The 16,534-nt window shown below is 41.2% G+C and overlaps 1 protein-coding gene across 4 annotated transcripts in view; it reads left to right on the top strand.

Moving 5' to 3' along the window:
• The window catches only part of DPP6 (dipeptidyl peptidase like 6), a 572,063-nt gene that overhangs the window by 513,130 nt on the left and 42,399 nt on the right, over positions 1–16,534 (top strand). For all 4 annotated transcript variants that reach the window (XM_055805889.1, XM_055805888.1, XM_055805890.1 and 1 more), the window contains exons 10-14: positions 748–845; positions 5,706–5,829; positions 6,692–6,730; positions 14,876–14,983; positions 15,570–15,661. In XM_055805889.1, the coding sequence (XP_055661864.1) occupies positions 748–845; positions 5,706–5,829; positions 6,692–6,730; positions 14,876–14,983; positions 15,570–15,661 (461 nt within the window). The remainder of the gene's footprint in view (positions 1–747; positions 846–5,705; positions 5,830–6,691; positions 6,731–14,875; positions 14,984–15,569; positions 15,662–16,534) is intronic.

The following is a 16,534-nucleotide window of genomic DNA, read 5'->3' as shown; positions in this document are numbered from 1 at the left end:
ACCCAGGATGGCCTGATGTCAGAGGAGATAGCCTGGGCTTGGAGACACGTTGTGCCTGAGCATTACAAAGAACACAATGAAGACAGAAAAGGCTCTAAAAGCCCATCTCTCCTTGACTGTGGAGACCTGTACAGCAGCCTTGCAGTGGGTACACAGCACCGGCAGAGCTCTCTGCCAGTATTGATACACTGCTGCTGTTATTGCTGTAATTTTCTGCTATAAAACAGTACAGGAGTGTACTGTGCTGCAGTCATTTCTTCTGGGTGCCTTGCTTTATGCGCTGATTACCTAAGCCCTCACATGTTGGTCCAAATTGAACCATAATTTAACAGGAGAGGTATCCACATACATGCAGGTTTTGTGGAAAGTAACAGTGATTCAGCAGGGGATGCCCTTTCCTACAATACAAAATGAACCCGTATTTCACTCTATCGACCATCATCCTGTTAGACAACCTTTTATCAAAAGATACATAAAATAGCAATATTTCTAGTCACCGTGAAAAGTGGCATTTTTTACCAAGGCTAGAGGTCTCCTAAGTAAAATTAACCCTTGGTTGTGATCACCAACCTTTCCACACCTCTGTGCCACATCACTACGGTTGCAGTTTCCCTGGGAATGACCACAGCAGTCCAGTCCACAACCCCATACGATGGGAATGCATTTTGTAATTCATGGGGATATAATAAATCAAAACCATTGAGTGTTGTATAAGGTATGATAATTTATTCTTATTTTAAAATCCAGGCTGGAATGGAAAATCCAACTATTTCTTTGCATGTGATTGGTCTGAATGGACCTACCCATGACCTGGAGATGACTCCCCCAGATGATCAGAGAATGAGGTAGGTGCTTTCTCACCCTGGGATGCTGGACCCAAATTCTTTTGGGGTTTGAAATCAGGCTCACTCTGAGTTTTTTCAAGATCATTTTACAGTATCTTTCTTTGCCACTATTAAAGAGTTCCATTTTGTGTAAGTCTGCTTGAAATTTTTCAAATTATTTTTCTTCTTCCTTGTATTTTGTAGACCATTATTCATTTTTTACTTGAAATTGCTGTGACACAGACTGACTTCAGAGTAGGGCTATTTTTGGAGAACTTGGCAGAATGTCCCCATATCTGTAAGAACACGTTCATTTCACATGTAATCACTGTGGAAGGGATCTTGTCTGCAGCCTGTATGAAAGACTGTGAAGCAGGAACAGGGCAGCCCTATAGCACAGCAACCACGAGCTCACTGCTTTGTGACATAAACCAGTGAAACCAGGCAGACATTCTGCAAATACATTGCCCAATCTTCCTTAAAAATAAAAAGGAAAACTCTTTGTTGCTTTTAGGGCAAGTGTATTTTAGAAGTTGGCCTGCAATTCAGCCAACTACTTAGACACTCATTTCTAATTAAGTAAGCACTTAAGTCTGCGTGCAGCAAAGTTTAAAAGTTTGGCTTGGACTTCAGCATGTGGTACATAAGCTGGAGCTGCATTTATGTTTATGTTGTGTGTGTTTATGTTACATGGTGTACCATGTTTATGTTTACATTGAGCTAACTTTCCCTTGTTCAGCAGAGAAGCAGCTTTAGGGAATGCATGGCACTCCTCCCAGCAGAGCTCACGGATTAGAACCCAAATCCAAATTTCAGTAGCTTGAAGTAGCTTTATGCAGGGCAAGAGAAACCAGACTCTGCTTCTACGTCTAAAGTACCCGTAGCGACCCTGCCAAATGTCATGCAAGGTTATCGTTCCCAGGCACATCGCTTGTTCGTGTAGGAGCGTCCAGCCAACATACGTACTCACCTGTTTTTATCGATTGCTAAATGAGATTGCTGGATCTGTAATTCCAGTGCCAATAAAGACAGAGATACAGCACAGAGCTGATGAAACAGGACAGCTTGGAGGGCAGGGGAGGGTGCAGGGGTGATCTTTATTATGCAGGATAAATATATAAGGCTGGTGGATAAGCTGTGTAGTCATCTGGTGAGTGGGTACTAAACCAGTAGGATCATTTATGGTGGGAGCTGCCTTTCTTTGCTAGAAAAGGTAGTGTCAGCCTCACAACATGTTTTCACTGAGTAACTCTAAAATACTCCAAATCTATTTATGCAACAAAAAATGTATATGACCTGTGACCAATTCACATGGGCATTAATGCACTGGCCTTTCAAAAATACAACTTCAGGTCTGTATAGAGCAGGCAGCAATTCAGGATTGCAGCATCCCCATTGCAGTATCCCAAGCACAGTATCAGAACTGCAGCTCCTGGACAATATAATTTTTCTATTGCTAGCATACTCTGTAAACAGCAAGACTCAGAAATATTTTAATTATAGTAATAACTTCAGACTGCAGGATCTAAGTGTTGTTAATAAATTTGTTCTATATGGTTATGGGTGGCTGCAATTTATTTGGTTGCAATCAATATTTTAAAATGATGCAAAATATATCATAATTAATTACTCTCTGTATATTTCATCAAAACCGTGGCAATTGCCATCCCTAGGGCATGATATAAGTAGTGCTGCTAGAGCAATAGGGGTGCATTTTCATTATGCATCTGTTTTCTGAAATGAGAGGATTAGTGTGATAAAAATTCATTAAAATAGGCAAGAGGGATGTACCGTACAGTTAGTTACAGAAGGGAGTTTCAAAGAAGCAGGGGAAGCTGGTGATAAGGATCTTCAAGCAGAGCGGTCCTATCTGAAGCATTTCAGTGTGCTCAATCTGTTCATGCAGATGATATATGGACACAGTGGTGCTTCTCGGTGTTCCTTTTATCAGAGCAAAGTGGTTTAGTACAATTAATAAAGCTGAGAATAAAGTGCAGATATACCAGGGTCTTTTTTCTTTCAGAATTAAAGGAAGTCAGAAATTTTCCACACAATTGGGGTATTTTTCAGTTAAAAACAAAACAAGAAAGAAAAAAAGCAAAGCTGATGATGGGAAAACATATTTTGGGGGAAAAGGTACAGTTGTGATAATTCTTCCTTTTTAAATTTTTTTTTTTATTCCAGCATTTTTGCCAAACTTTCTCCAATGCCACGCTTTTCTGGAGGAAAAAAAGGGATGGGAAGGGGTAGAAATTGCAGGGGGAAAAAGAAGTATTATAACATTTAATGCCTGACAGGCGTTTTTTATTTTGTTGAAAACCATTGGACCCCAAGAATTACATCAGCAGGTGGTCAGAATTAGACCATGATCTGACCTATTTCTCATGTCATATTTGCATCCCAGGTGGCAAATTAAAGAAAGATCTTATCTCCCCTGCGTGCAGAAATCATCAATGGTCCTTGCATAGGTCATGAGCAAATAAATAATGGAGAAATCAGACAACTGGAGTCTGGATCAGAGGCTGGAGCCAGCTGTGCCCCAGGGACGGCGGGCTGGGCTGCTGCCCATCAGTTGGCCACATAATGTGCCGTTGTCTGTTCTTTGTGGTGTTTATGGCTTTATCATTGTTGTCATGCTTTAAGTATTCATATTGTAGATCCATACCTCATATTGTAGATCCATACCTGCAGAAATCAGCCAAGTAGAGCTAGGGTATGAATAAGGGTGCTGCACAATAATCAGTTTCAGGTGATTGCGAACCCAACCACCAACATCTTTACTGGGATGGAGAAATATACCACAAAGCTCAGCATAACTGCACCCTTCCTGAAGGAGCTTAGTTGAGTTGTTCTTTTCCTGTGGGAGGGTGTAACCCTGTGTGGATGCCTACAAACGAAGTGCTCAGGTCCCAGCTGGTCTAGATTTCGCTCTATGCAAAGAAGTAGCTTCTACTTAACTTCTGCTTAAATCAGCTCTATATAAAATCTGGGACAGGTCGGGTGCAGAGGGCTTGGGAAGTGCACAGACTCCCCATGTCTCTCCGCTGGCTGCTCAACCGGTGCAGCTGCCGGAGCTGCAGATGTTTAAAATTAACTGCAATGAATCACACCTTATTGTCTTATTTTCCTCTGCAAAATAGGAAACATAAAACTTGGTTGTCCTACCAAAAAGATGTGAAATGAAGTAAATGAAAGACTCCACGCTACTCTGAGACTAGAGTAATAACTGTATGAGCATCTGCAGTTGTCTGCTGGCTGGCGTATCTTTGGGCTTGATGGGTGGGAGAGGCTTCAGAAAGAAATTGAGACTCCATGCCCATCTCTGGGATGGTAGGGAAGAGAATGTTTGACCTAAAATAATAATTAAAAGTTTCTGAGAAAGAACTGTGGCTCCTGTGTTCAAACAGTGAGAGGGATGTAAAAATTGAATATATGTCCTTCAAACTTTAAATTGGATCTATGGAAAAAATGCTCCAAGCCACAACATGTACTAAATTCACATTGCTTTTCTGGGGAGACTGTATCTGCTCAGTTAATTTTGGAAAGAAAGAAGAGATGGTTATACAGTTTAATTTTGCTTTGTTGTTTTTTTCCTCTTAGGGCCTATACTGTTGCTGGTAAAAAGTAAAATTACAATTCTATTTCAGACACTGAGTTTTCAGACTGCTGTTGTCTCACCTGGAAGCATCCTTCCTTCCAGTGCAGCGGGTGCAGTCACTGAGGTCTTCTGTTGTTTTTCCCCAGCCAAATTCAAGCACTAAATATTACTGAAACCTACAAAATCAATTTCCAACTTGTTATTTCGCTAGACAAACAGGCCTTTGTTGCTTTTGCCCTTTCTCTTCAGTATATGCAGGAGCGCTTGCCAGAACACAAAGTACTCTCCAGTGACACAGCACATTAATTCCAATGAGAGCAACAATTCCTTGTACATATTTCACAGCAAACAAATGAACTAATAAATTTTTTACAGACTGTATGCTGTGAAAAGTCATATTACAATTTAAGGATGTCTTTGGCCCACGTAGCCCAGCAATATGTTATAACATCACCGGTGTTATCAGCTCAGCCAGTTTTACCCTGCAGATCAGGTGGTGAAGCCCTAAATTGCTGCAGAGGTGGACAGTTGTGGGTACCAATGCACGCTGGCTCTGTGAAGGCGGCCATCGGGGTATTTACTTGTGATCCTGTATTTTCCAGCCCAGCCCGAGTGGTTCCATTACTCACTGGGGATTTACTCCAAGTATTGCCACAACTTGAATATGTCCAGCAGTAGTACAAGGAGTGTGGGATGCCAGTTTTGCCAATTCAGACTCGCATCTCTGCTGATGTTTTATGGCAACCAGATGCTTTACAGAAATCCTGTGTCTCTAAACCATATCCTTCTTGCTGTTTTCCTTTTAATGCAACACTCACGGATATTTTGGTATGTAGTAGGCATATTTAGAGGCCATTAGCTCTTCGTAAGCATAAAGAATCCAACCATTGCTGGTGATGGGTCTGAGTCAACTGCTTAGTGTGCTCAGAATGGAAATGATTTGCAATTTCTTTTCCACCTGTGCATAAATTTGTAGCTGAAGGTGTTTCAATCCTTCTCAGAGATGGAATAACTTTAAAGATTCTTTATCTCTGCGTTCGTCCCTTCTTTGAAAATGTCTTTCAGAAGTGGCAGATAAAACACCTGCGCAGCCCTAAAAATGTCATTTTTAGGGGTTAAAATCCATACCTAAGGCAGCCTAGAGATGCCAAGACACAGCTTTCTTAATAACCAGAGATCTCTCCTGGACCACTTGCCTTCATCAGCCTCCGACTGCTCTGCCATGTGCCAGTTCATTGGGATGTCAGTATCGTGAGTTCTTTGATTTATGTCTGTGTTTGCAGGGACTACTACATAACCATGGTGAAGTGGGCAACCAGCACCAAGGTGGCAGTAAACTGGCTGAACAGGGCCCAGAACGTGTCTATCCTGACGCTGTGTGATGCCACCACGGGAGTCTGCACAAAGGTAGGAGAGATGAGCCACATGGCCTCTTGCCATAGGTTTTCAGAACCCACACAAGGAGAAAGTATTTCAATTTTACCTGGCGACAGCTCAGCTGACACACATTTATTTAGGCAGACATGGAATATAAACAGTTTGCAATAATTACTTGTTGTTTGGGGTTTTTTTACACCTTCTAGAAAGCCAGAAACACTCTGTGTGTCTGTGTGCGTAAGAGAGGCATTACTTGTCTTGAAATAACTGTACACATGCACAAGCACACACACACCCCAACAGTTTGTAACCTTGATATCTTTTCAACATTCTAGTTTAATGGCGTTATATATATTTAATTCCATTTAAAATGCTTCGTGCTTATCTACCTGCATTTCAGTTGTAGTTAATTAATCCCTTCTCTAGACACATTAATGTAAATGGTGCAATGATATAACCTGTGTAATTATCAGCAGATACCATCTTTTAAACTGGCATAGGTGTTTCCACAGTAGAAAATTGTTCTGATACATCCATCCCTTGAAAAAATGATGCAGGACTGTTGCATACAGCACAGTGCAGAGTCTTTTCTTAACAACTTTCATTTCAACCTTTATTTATTTCTTAACAAGCTTTATTTCTTTGGCAAATAATGTACCTTGTGCATTTATGTGTTTCATCTGTATGAGTAAAATGCTTTCTTGAATGAGTGCATGCTTATTCATCGGAAAGACAAGCAGAGCAGCAGTGGATAACACTCCTGAAGCACATATTTAAACAGTTTCTTTGTATTTCTGAACAACTTTTCAGATTCAATCCAACTGCTTCCTGCACTAATAAGCAAAATGTCATACGTGCAAAGTCTGGTATTAATGATCTTCTTCTGTTTTAGAAACATGAAGACGAAAGTGAAGGCTGGCTGCACAGACAGGTAATAGCGATCTTCTCTTTGCAATCAAGTTTTTGGTAGGCTTTTTGTTTCATTGCTTTTCCCCCAAAGAGAAAAAGCTGATTTCCAGACCTGAGAAAGCTGCTTGGAAGATGGCACGATTTGTATTATACGGAAGAGTTTCTTAGTAATAAACAAGCTCTTATGGAAGGTGCCATCTTCTCCGGTAGGTCCCGTAGTTCTTGCCTGCAATTTACTTGGATTTAAGAGATGAAAAGCTGATGCTGGTGGAAGGTCACCCTGACAGTAACTATGTAAGACTCATCAACCTCAGAGGGAGTCCTTCATATCCTTCTTTGAGACTAATGATGATTTTAAACAGTATGGTGGTTGTTTTCTGGTCCTCTAGACAGGAGAGAAGTCTACTGTTGAAAAGAGACGATCAAAGGTCATTTTATCAAGAGGGGCTATGTCCATTCAGAGCCAAAATCATGCAGACAGGACTTTTAAGTCACTTAAGCTAAAATCAACAATTTTTTCTGTGTTACTCTGCAGATATTTGCAGATGTTAGAAAGGTGAAAAAATGAAGCTAAGTTGTCGATGGGGCAGTTAAAACAACAAGGGCTTATGTGGAGCACAGAACGGGGAAAAGCTGCCTGATGGATTTTAATACCCTGTTTTAACAGACAACAGTGGCACATAATTCTTCTGACACTGTAACTTATGCATGACTTATTACTTTATATAGCTACATGCTCCCATCCCCCAAATGAAATAAAACAAAGATGAAAATAAATTCTGGGGAAAAGAATAGGTATACAAAATAGGACAGAACATTTTAACCTGCAAGAAGTTTTGATTTATGGGATTTTTCTATTCCTTTTTTCTTTTTCCTTTTTTTTTTTTAATTTTTGGAACAGAGTTGGGTTTTTTCAGCATATGTCTGTATAAAACCTGTAGATTTCCAGCATGTAAATCTCTGGAAGATCATTTATAACACTTCCCCAGGAGTCAGTTTGTGAAGTGACCTCAGATTTGATTAAGCTGTTCTTGGGAGAGAAGCTGCTGATACTAATTCAGCCACAACACTGAACTGTTTTTCATGGAATATGTGAATGCCAGGCAGGGAGTAGCATGTCAGATAAAGGTCTTGTGCTATATTTTTTCTAGTCCAGATTTAAAGCATTTCACATTTTTGTCACAGCTTGTTCAAAGGATCCAAGAACCTGTAGAAACCGCAGTTCATCAGTTCATGGCAAGAACAATGATCTCCTCTGTTCCAGTGACTGTCCTACAGCAATGGGCTATGTCTGATCCAGATAAAAATGGGTTTTACAGAGGAAATAGATTTTGTGCTCCAAGCATTTGAAATAATCTTTTGCTGGTATACTCAGGTATAGAATAAAAATGCTGCCAAAGTATTCTTTACATTCATAAGAACAACGTTGGATTGAGTAGAAAACAAAAGCTTAAAAGATAAGCCAAGTAAAGAGAAAATTAGATTCCCCAGGTTTTGTATCTTAAAAAATAATAATCTTCAAAGGATTCATTTATTTTATAGATCCAAGGATACTTTAATACTTTCACTGCTATTTACTGGGGCTTCCATTAATGCAGTATAGTAGAACTTGTGTTTTTATACTGCTGTGGTTCTTTGTGGTTCTTTAGTCATTTACCTACTACATAGACAGACATTAAAAGATGGTGCTTTGCACTGAATAACTGTAGTAAATGATCTGCCAGCCTCTAATGGGCCTGCTCCAGGGAAATATACCTAGTTTTACTGCATCTCCAAACAGCATATACTTTAGTTTGAGGTTAGAGAAGCATGTTCATTACAGCCAAATGGGTCAGACATCTCAGTACTAAACTCAGATGACATTTCCTATGGACTTTGGAGACATTTGACAGTATTCTCCAAAGGCTTTTGTAAGAGTCTGAGGAATGATAGAGCTCTTTCACCTGTATTTCTGACAGCAAAATTACTTAAAATTCTAGTTTTGACTCAATATATGATTACTAGGATAATTGTATTTTCTATATTTACCTTTTATTCTATGACACATTAATTGAGACAACCAGAAAGTTATTTTCATGGCATGTGTGTCTGACTGTGAGAGTGATGTGAAAATGTTAAGTGCTGGTGTGAGTCCCCTAACCTCTTTAAGAGAGAGATGAATTGCACATTCGCCAGCTACTGAAGGAACTCGGGAGTGTGACTCAGCTCAGGATGAAGACTCCCTGGTTGAGACGTTTTAATATAGGCAAATGCATATGAGCCAGGTGCCCAGTTCCCCTCTGTAGCTAGCTGGTATGGTCACACAGTCAATGGACCAACCTGTTCCGTATGCTCCCTTGACCAGATCTCCTTTTGAGCAGTACCCCAGTTTTAAATCAATAGGACTGAGGAACTGAACTGCTTGCCTCATTCTTTAAAATACTTCTTCAAAGTCCTCCATACACCTGGTTTGAAAATCATACAGGAGCTTTACCTTTTCATTGGGAATTCAAGTGCATCTGGTCTTCCTGGAATAGGGGCAAACTTCACAGTAGGCTGGGAGCAGGAGATGAGGAGAGAACATCCATATCAGAACATACCAGGGGCCAAGGATGGCAGGGCTGACTTTTTTCACTGGTCTGAAATAGTGGGAATTCTGAGATAGGGCATAAGACATAAGAATTTGAATTTTGTTTTTTTTTATAGTAGTTTGGTAATGCAATGACATTCAATAGTCTGCATATGAAAGTTCATAGTAAATGTTCTCATGTTCCCTTCTATACTTAAGTTCACGGATAAATTTCATTGAAATCCAAAATCTTTGGAAAGCCTCTCTCCAACACAGGCAAAGAGAAATACTGCTGTCACTGTCTGTGGAGCTGAAAAATAGGATAAATTACTCAAAGTATAATGAGAACTACACTGTATTCACACAGGTTTTGCTAGAAAGTATCTGTCACTCCTTGCCAGATGATATGGACAGTGTTTTCAAACCTTTTGCACAGATAGGAACAGACACATGTTCACCAAAACTGCCTGGGACTTTGGAAGTTTTTACTGCTTTTATTTATATATCTGCTTGTGCACTTCTGAGCATAAGAGCCAGACTGAACTTTACTCATACTTTTGCTTAAATATACGAATTATTTGAAACATTAATTCTAGCTGTAAACAATTTTGTTTCAATGTTTGGGAAGAGGCCATTTTCCAACAGTGCCAGTGATGTCATATACAGACAATGAGTCAGCCAGGGAGAAATAGGACAATTTCTGAGCACCTGCTGAAGATAAATTTTACTGGCATTTTAATCAATTTATTTAATTATGAATGTGGCCTGAACAAATCTAATTATGACCCAGGGTGCAATTCCAACTCCACCAAAGGCTGTAAGCTTTGACATTGACATTGGCAGGACCAGGAGATTGCCACAAGCTTATTTAGAGACATATGACCTCCTAACCCACCTGCATGGGCTGACTGGCCTCCCCTGATAATAGTTCCTTTGAGCTGCATTTTTCTTTCCGGTCCTTCTATTTCCCTAGTGTTTCAGATCATCTCAGTCTGAAACTAAAGACTCTTGCTTTGTCAAAAGGTTGAGATGTTGAAAACCTCACACCATTTTTCCTTCACAACTTCCTTGCCTTAATGTGGCGACGAATTGCTGGAATATGTAATCATTAATCTGCCTTACTGATAAGCCAGTAATGATTCTTACACATAGTTAATACACAGTATGAAATGAGATTATTAAAATAAAAAGGGGTCAGAGACCCTTACAAACAAGACTGACTTTGTCACCCTGTAAAACCCTTTTGTCATGTAACAACCCCATAACTGACCTAATGTTGCCCTGAAGACAAAGGATGCAGCAGAAATAGGACCTAGAGGCCCATAATTCAAATACCCAAATTCATCTGCCCGAGTTAATGAAGCAGCTTCTGGCTACAAACAGAGCCTCTGATGCTTAAACAAAGAGTTCTGATGTCATCCAGTTGAGGGATTGATACCCAGAGGCATGGGCTCCTCTCCTCGCCAGTTGATGACCCTGTATCTTGGTGCAGGTGCCCTGGCTTCAGAGATGGCGGTTGGTGTGGTGCACCCAAGCACAGATGAGCGTGTGGACAGGGGTGGAGCATTGCCACAGGGTGCTGAGTGTGGCAGGGGATGAAAAGAGAGCTTCCCTTTGTGCCCAAAAGAGGAGGTGCCTTCATTGTCACAGTAAAGCCAATGCACATTTTTAACAATTTGTTGGATTTCCACAAAGTGTTTACCAAAATGCAGAGTTAAAAGGATTCATGTCACACCCAGCTGTTTGTCAGAGCTATGGCCCTGTGACACTTCAAAGTACTGGGACATTTCCATGAAACAATAAATACCTGCAGAGCAAAATCATGAACTATGGGATCTGGGCAAAGGTGGATCAGACAGAGAGGCGAGGAGACCATGCTGAGGAAGGAAAAAAGCATCAGAGGATCAGTTGGAAGGGATTAGGTTATTCAGATTATTTGCTTTCCTTTCTAAAACTTGATGATGAATCAGAACAACATAATTCTCACCAAAGTATAATTCTTAGTCTGTAATAAAAACAAATTTCAAAGAATCTGCATTCCCTCTGATTTCCGTGAGGAAATACATGGAGTCCAGCCAAAAGCATGTGAGGCACTATACTGCAGAAGAGCAGGAGGCAGGGAATGTGTTGAACCATGAAAGCACAGGCAGGCCAGTTTGGAGCTGCAACTTGTGATGCTGCAATATGATGAGTGTTTGGCCCATGTTAATGTGTGGGTGGGTTTGGTGGTGCTGTACTTAGAGGTCCACATGGATTTCTCATTCCAACTCACCGTAAAGGGGGCAATTTCTCTTTCAATGTTCATTGCAGTGCATGTTTGGTCATGCAAATCCTCCAGGTCAGAGACACCTGTGCACTCCCCACCATCCTGCATGCTCCTTGCCTTTCCTGCTTTCACCAGAAGGGTCTTCCTCAGGTGGCTGCAGATCCAGTGATGCTCAGTGATCCCTCTCCAAACACAGCTGAACACGCTCAATACATTCTATCTTTTTTTTTTTTTCTTTTGTTATTTCTTACTTCAGGACTTAATGCCCCACTCTACAAGATACAGAAGCTCAGACTGCATTTAGCATGTCCCCTCATCCATCCTGATTCTACCTAACTTGGGATAAGCCTCTGAGGCACTCCTTGGTTTCTTCTCCCGACCATTTGCAGATACACTGACCTGTGTTGCGCAACTCTGAACTGCAGCACTGACCCTTCCAGAGTTACAGTGCCTTCCTGCAGCCTGCCATCACCTTATCTTTTCCACCAAAGCTGAAGTCTTTGGTGGCATCATTTTGATACACAGCGGGAAACACGTTGCTGGAGATGGAGTTGCTGTCCCTTTCTTTTGCTGATAGCAATGTAGGTTTGTTAGTCCCACCGATTGCTTCTCCAGCCACAGGGTCATCCTTTGTTTAGTGATTTTCTTTCAGCTTAGAGGCTGACTGGGCAGTCCTCAGCTCCAGCCTTCTATGTCCTTCCTCCTCCACCCAGGGGACACTCGCCCATTGCAGATGAGCAGTCCTGGGTAGATCTGCTTCCTGAACCACTGTCTGTTCACATGGGTCCCAGAAGGGCCAGTGGCTCCAGGGACCCACACTTGGTCAGATTTAAGCTTTAGTTTAAGCTGCTGTGGATTTGTTTCTCCCTTACACCTAAGTCTGAGAGCCCTGTGTTATTGCTACGTGCAGCTGACATGAGAACAACTTTGTCCTTCATCTGCACAAAGTAGAGGATTTTTGGACACTGGCCTTGACTGTTTGGGTAGAATTCATGTGTCTAAATACAGAGATGTAGCTGAGCAGAAGGGCAAGAAGAGCCATAAGGACTTAAGAAGTGCCCTGAGTCTCACCGCTGCTCCCTCTGCTCCATCATTCTGTCCTTACCAGGCACAGCAGCTGATGGTATTTAAGGACAGTGTGTGAGCCAGCTGCTTTCCGCCCTCCAGTCCTCTCATATTTCACCACCATCCACAATAAAATGATTGCAGACATTTGAGACTATATCCATGTCTATTCTCTTTAGGATCTGTTAATGAATCATGAGTTTGTTCAATCCCTTTTTGCACCTTCTAATACCAACTGCTTCCATAATCCTCCTGTGGCAACAATATCCAAAAATTCCCTACATACTGCATGGGAAAAGTATTTTCTTTTACCAGCACTTAAACCAATCTCCTATTGTTTTCAAGGAGGGCTATTCTGTTCTAGAGTTGTTTGTGGGATTCAGTCAATAATAGTCAACCAAAGGCTCAAACTGTTTGTATCACATGCAGAATATTTTAATTATGTGCCTGTTATAGCTCCCTACAGTATAAAGTCCTGTTCCAAAAGCCTTTCAGCCTGATGTCCTGTCCCCCTACATTTGCCATCTGGGATAAGTCATCATCTCTGCCAAGACCCTAAACAAAGTTCTGGTTGTATTAATGCATTGTCTTTCCAGCAACAGAGGCAAACAGGCTGTCTCACAATATCAGCCGAGTGTTAAAGCCTCACATCTGTCACCTGTGCCATGTACCTCCTTCCCCTGTAACTCCGAATGAACCTCAAACTAATCTGCACAACGCCTGCTCTCGCTGGCAGAGACCGATTGCTGGAATGTATAATGCAGCAGGCACAGATACAGGGATGTAGGGTGAACTCATTGCTGTTTACCTCAGTAAAGGAAAACCTATCAAGCAGAAGGTTTGCCCAAGTTATCACAGTTGTTTTTCAATGAGGTTTCTCCTGTCATGAAAGACATTTGGAAATAATATAGAGTTTCATGTTTCAGGTTCCAGAACAATGTCAGAAGCAAATAAAACCATTATTTCATAGAGCTGCAACAAGCTGTAAATGGGCATGTTTTAAAATATACTGAAAACCTAAGCAGGAGGAAATAAAAGGAAAAACAAACAGTTTGAACACCTAACGCAGTATTGATAGATCTGATAAACAGTGGAAAAGAATTAATCAGTAAAGAACTGGGAACAAAAGAACGTACAGTAAGAGTAATGTGTTAGCTTATGAGAAATAAAAATGTTTATTTCTTTGCTGTAGGTGTTTGCATTAGCCATAAGTTCTCCCTGTACAATCAAGTTCTTGCTGGCTCCGTGCACTATCTCGACATGGGCCAAGCAGAAAGCTGGTGTGTTTAACACTGAACCAAAGGAGGACCCCGAAGAGGCTGAGCAGCAGCTCCCCTGTTGACTGCCCTTGAAGAAGAAGGATCCACAAAGCTGGTCCAGGGAAGGCAGGGCTCAAGCCAGTCCCCAGAAAAGCCTGACATCACAGGGGAGGTTCAGCAGAGGTTCAGCTCTAGTTTTATTCTCAACTATTTCAGATTCAGAGTAGAGGAGCTTCATATAGCTAGTTCCCTCGGTACAGTGCTACTGTGCCACACCATATGGACCATCCTTCTGCTTTCCCTTGTAATCTGTTGTTCAACCATCTCCTGCAGTGGAGACTTCCCCTGTGCCTCAGGGTTCCTGTACAAAAAGAAGACAAAGACCCTTCCAGGAAATGCTTGCTTGCCATATGTGGTATTTGATTTCCTTCTGCTGAGTCTCTTCTATCTGGTTGAAAGTTCTAGTCACCCAATAAAAGTCAATCATCATGTTCACCTGGGAGCTCTGTGTCAAAGATGGTTTTTCAAGATATCCTTGCTTTCATAAATAATTCAGTGAAATAAGCATTTGTAAGAGAGTAGGAAAAGACAGCAGTTAGATGCTGGTAGTTGTGTTTCCTCGAGGACAGAAATAGATCAGTTCTTCCAGCAGAGTAAACAGGGTTTGTCATACTTGTGCCAGTGAGATTCAAACCATTTCTAAAAGCTTTATTCCAATTGCCCCGAGCAGTCAGCTGTATGTGTGTATTTTGCTTTGCAAATGGGAATTTACTTTGTAGCCCAGGAACTCTCCTTGCTGCCTTTCTCCCTGTCCTCCCACAGCTGAGAGGTGTCTGCTTTCCTGAGAGCAAGGAGCAATCATCTTCAAAACTTTCTCCAGTTTTCAGTGGGCTTTTCATTTGCCTCAGGTTGCTGTTAAAGAGCACTCCCTATTCCGCTGTGAATTAATTTGACAGGTTTTTGCAGTGCTGAGCAATTTTAAATACAATAAATTGCTGTTAATACAACCCTCACATTTGCCGCTTACAGAATGAAGAGCCAATTTTTTCCAAGGACGGGCGGAAGTTTTTCTTTGTCCGAGCCATTCCCCAGGGAGGACGAGGGAAGTTCTACCACATCGCCATGTCGTCATCACAGGTGACTCACTCGCTGCCACTTTCCTGGGTCTCACCTGCAGCAGAAAGCAATAAAAAGCAGTATCTGTGCTTCTGCTGGCCAGAGTGGAAGGTGCAAATGTAGAATGTGGGTCTTGCACATAAAAGAAAACCTTGAATGATGCTATTTGGGGCATAAGATAACATGAATTTCCAAATGAAAAACTCAGAAGAAAAAGATCGACCAACTGCCTCTTGCCAAACAATATCATTGCTTTGTTTTGGTTTTTTAATGCCGCCTGAATTGTACGTAAATAAGTAAATCCCTGCACTGCCATGAAGGATTAATCAGAAGCTCGTGGGCATGCTGGATTAGAGGAAGGGGTTTGAAGCTGTTCTGTGCTGTGTTCATCCCATTATCTTCACTGGAGTTATGGTTGAGTCTGACTCTATTATTTCTATGCCTGCAGATTCACAGAAATAGCAGGGGGAGGGGTGGAAATTGCAGATGCCTGGTTTATTTTTAAAAGGCAATGGAGTCTGAAGAGCTCCCTTTTTCAGAAGAGCAGCTTTGCTCAGATATCTTCTTTTAAGGATAAAGAAAACTAATTCTCTTTCCTTTCCGGCAGCCCAATAGTAGCAGTGACAACTTACAGTCTATTACATCGGGCGACTGGGATGTGACAAAGATATTGGCATATGATGAAAAGAGGCATAAAATGTAAGTCAACTTTGGTCTGATGAATCAGCTGTCCTTTGTTTAGCCCTGGACTATAGGGTTAGTTACAATGGTAGTGTCTATGTGCCTGAAATATTTGAGTATAAGACGATGGAGATAAGAGGAGAAGCTCTCTCCGTTTTGGCTTAACCTCTCACACCATTACTTATATCTTTTGCTTTGTTTTGATTTCCTCTGTATAGTTCGAACCTCTTGTTCTGTGACTATATAGAAAGTGCTGTGACTATACATTTGTGCAGAAGAGTGATTTCTCCTGCTACAACTTGTGATATTAACCTCTGAAGGAATGAATCTATTTTCATTGACCACCTAGTCAGTTTTAGGAAGAATCCTTCATTGACCTGCAAAAATATCAATGCATTAGAAAAAAAGTATTTAGTTAGAATACCAAAAAAATGCCTTCTTCACACTTGCCCTTTATGTTTGTAAAGTAAGTCCTGTAAATGTTTATTTTTTTTTAAATTCCTTTCAAGAAACTATGTAAGAAAATGTTTGGAAGGCTTGCTGAAATCAAATACTATATAGTTTCCTTTCCAGGCAAAGTTTCAGGTGGGTACAAGACTTTCACCTCTCAGTTTCTTAAGGTCACTAAATAGCTGAGTAAAAAGTCTCTGGAATATGGCAGACTTTGAATGATCATTAAGAGCACGATGCTCCTTCAAGGTTCTGAATGCCCTCAATTACCAATAACTTCAGTACGATATAAGTGTCTTTAGCACTTGGCAGAGCTGAGCAGCAAGCTAACACCAAAGTCCTATTTGCATTTGAGCTGGCCAGTCAAGCAGAAAACACCACGTACAATTTGTGCATCAGAACGTACATCTAGGCAAGTGCAGGTTCTTGGAAGCAGATCGG

Source organism: Falco peregrinus, chromosome 5 (genome assembly GCF_023634155.1).
Source record: "Falco peregrinus isolate bFalPer1 chromosome 5, bFalPer1.pri, whole genome shotgun sequence".
NCBI lineage: Eukaryota > Metazoa > Chordata > Aves > Falconiformes > Falconidae > Falco > Falco peregrinus.
Note: the sequence above shows the minus strand (reverse complement) of the source record. Positions and strands in the feature narration are given on the sequence as shown.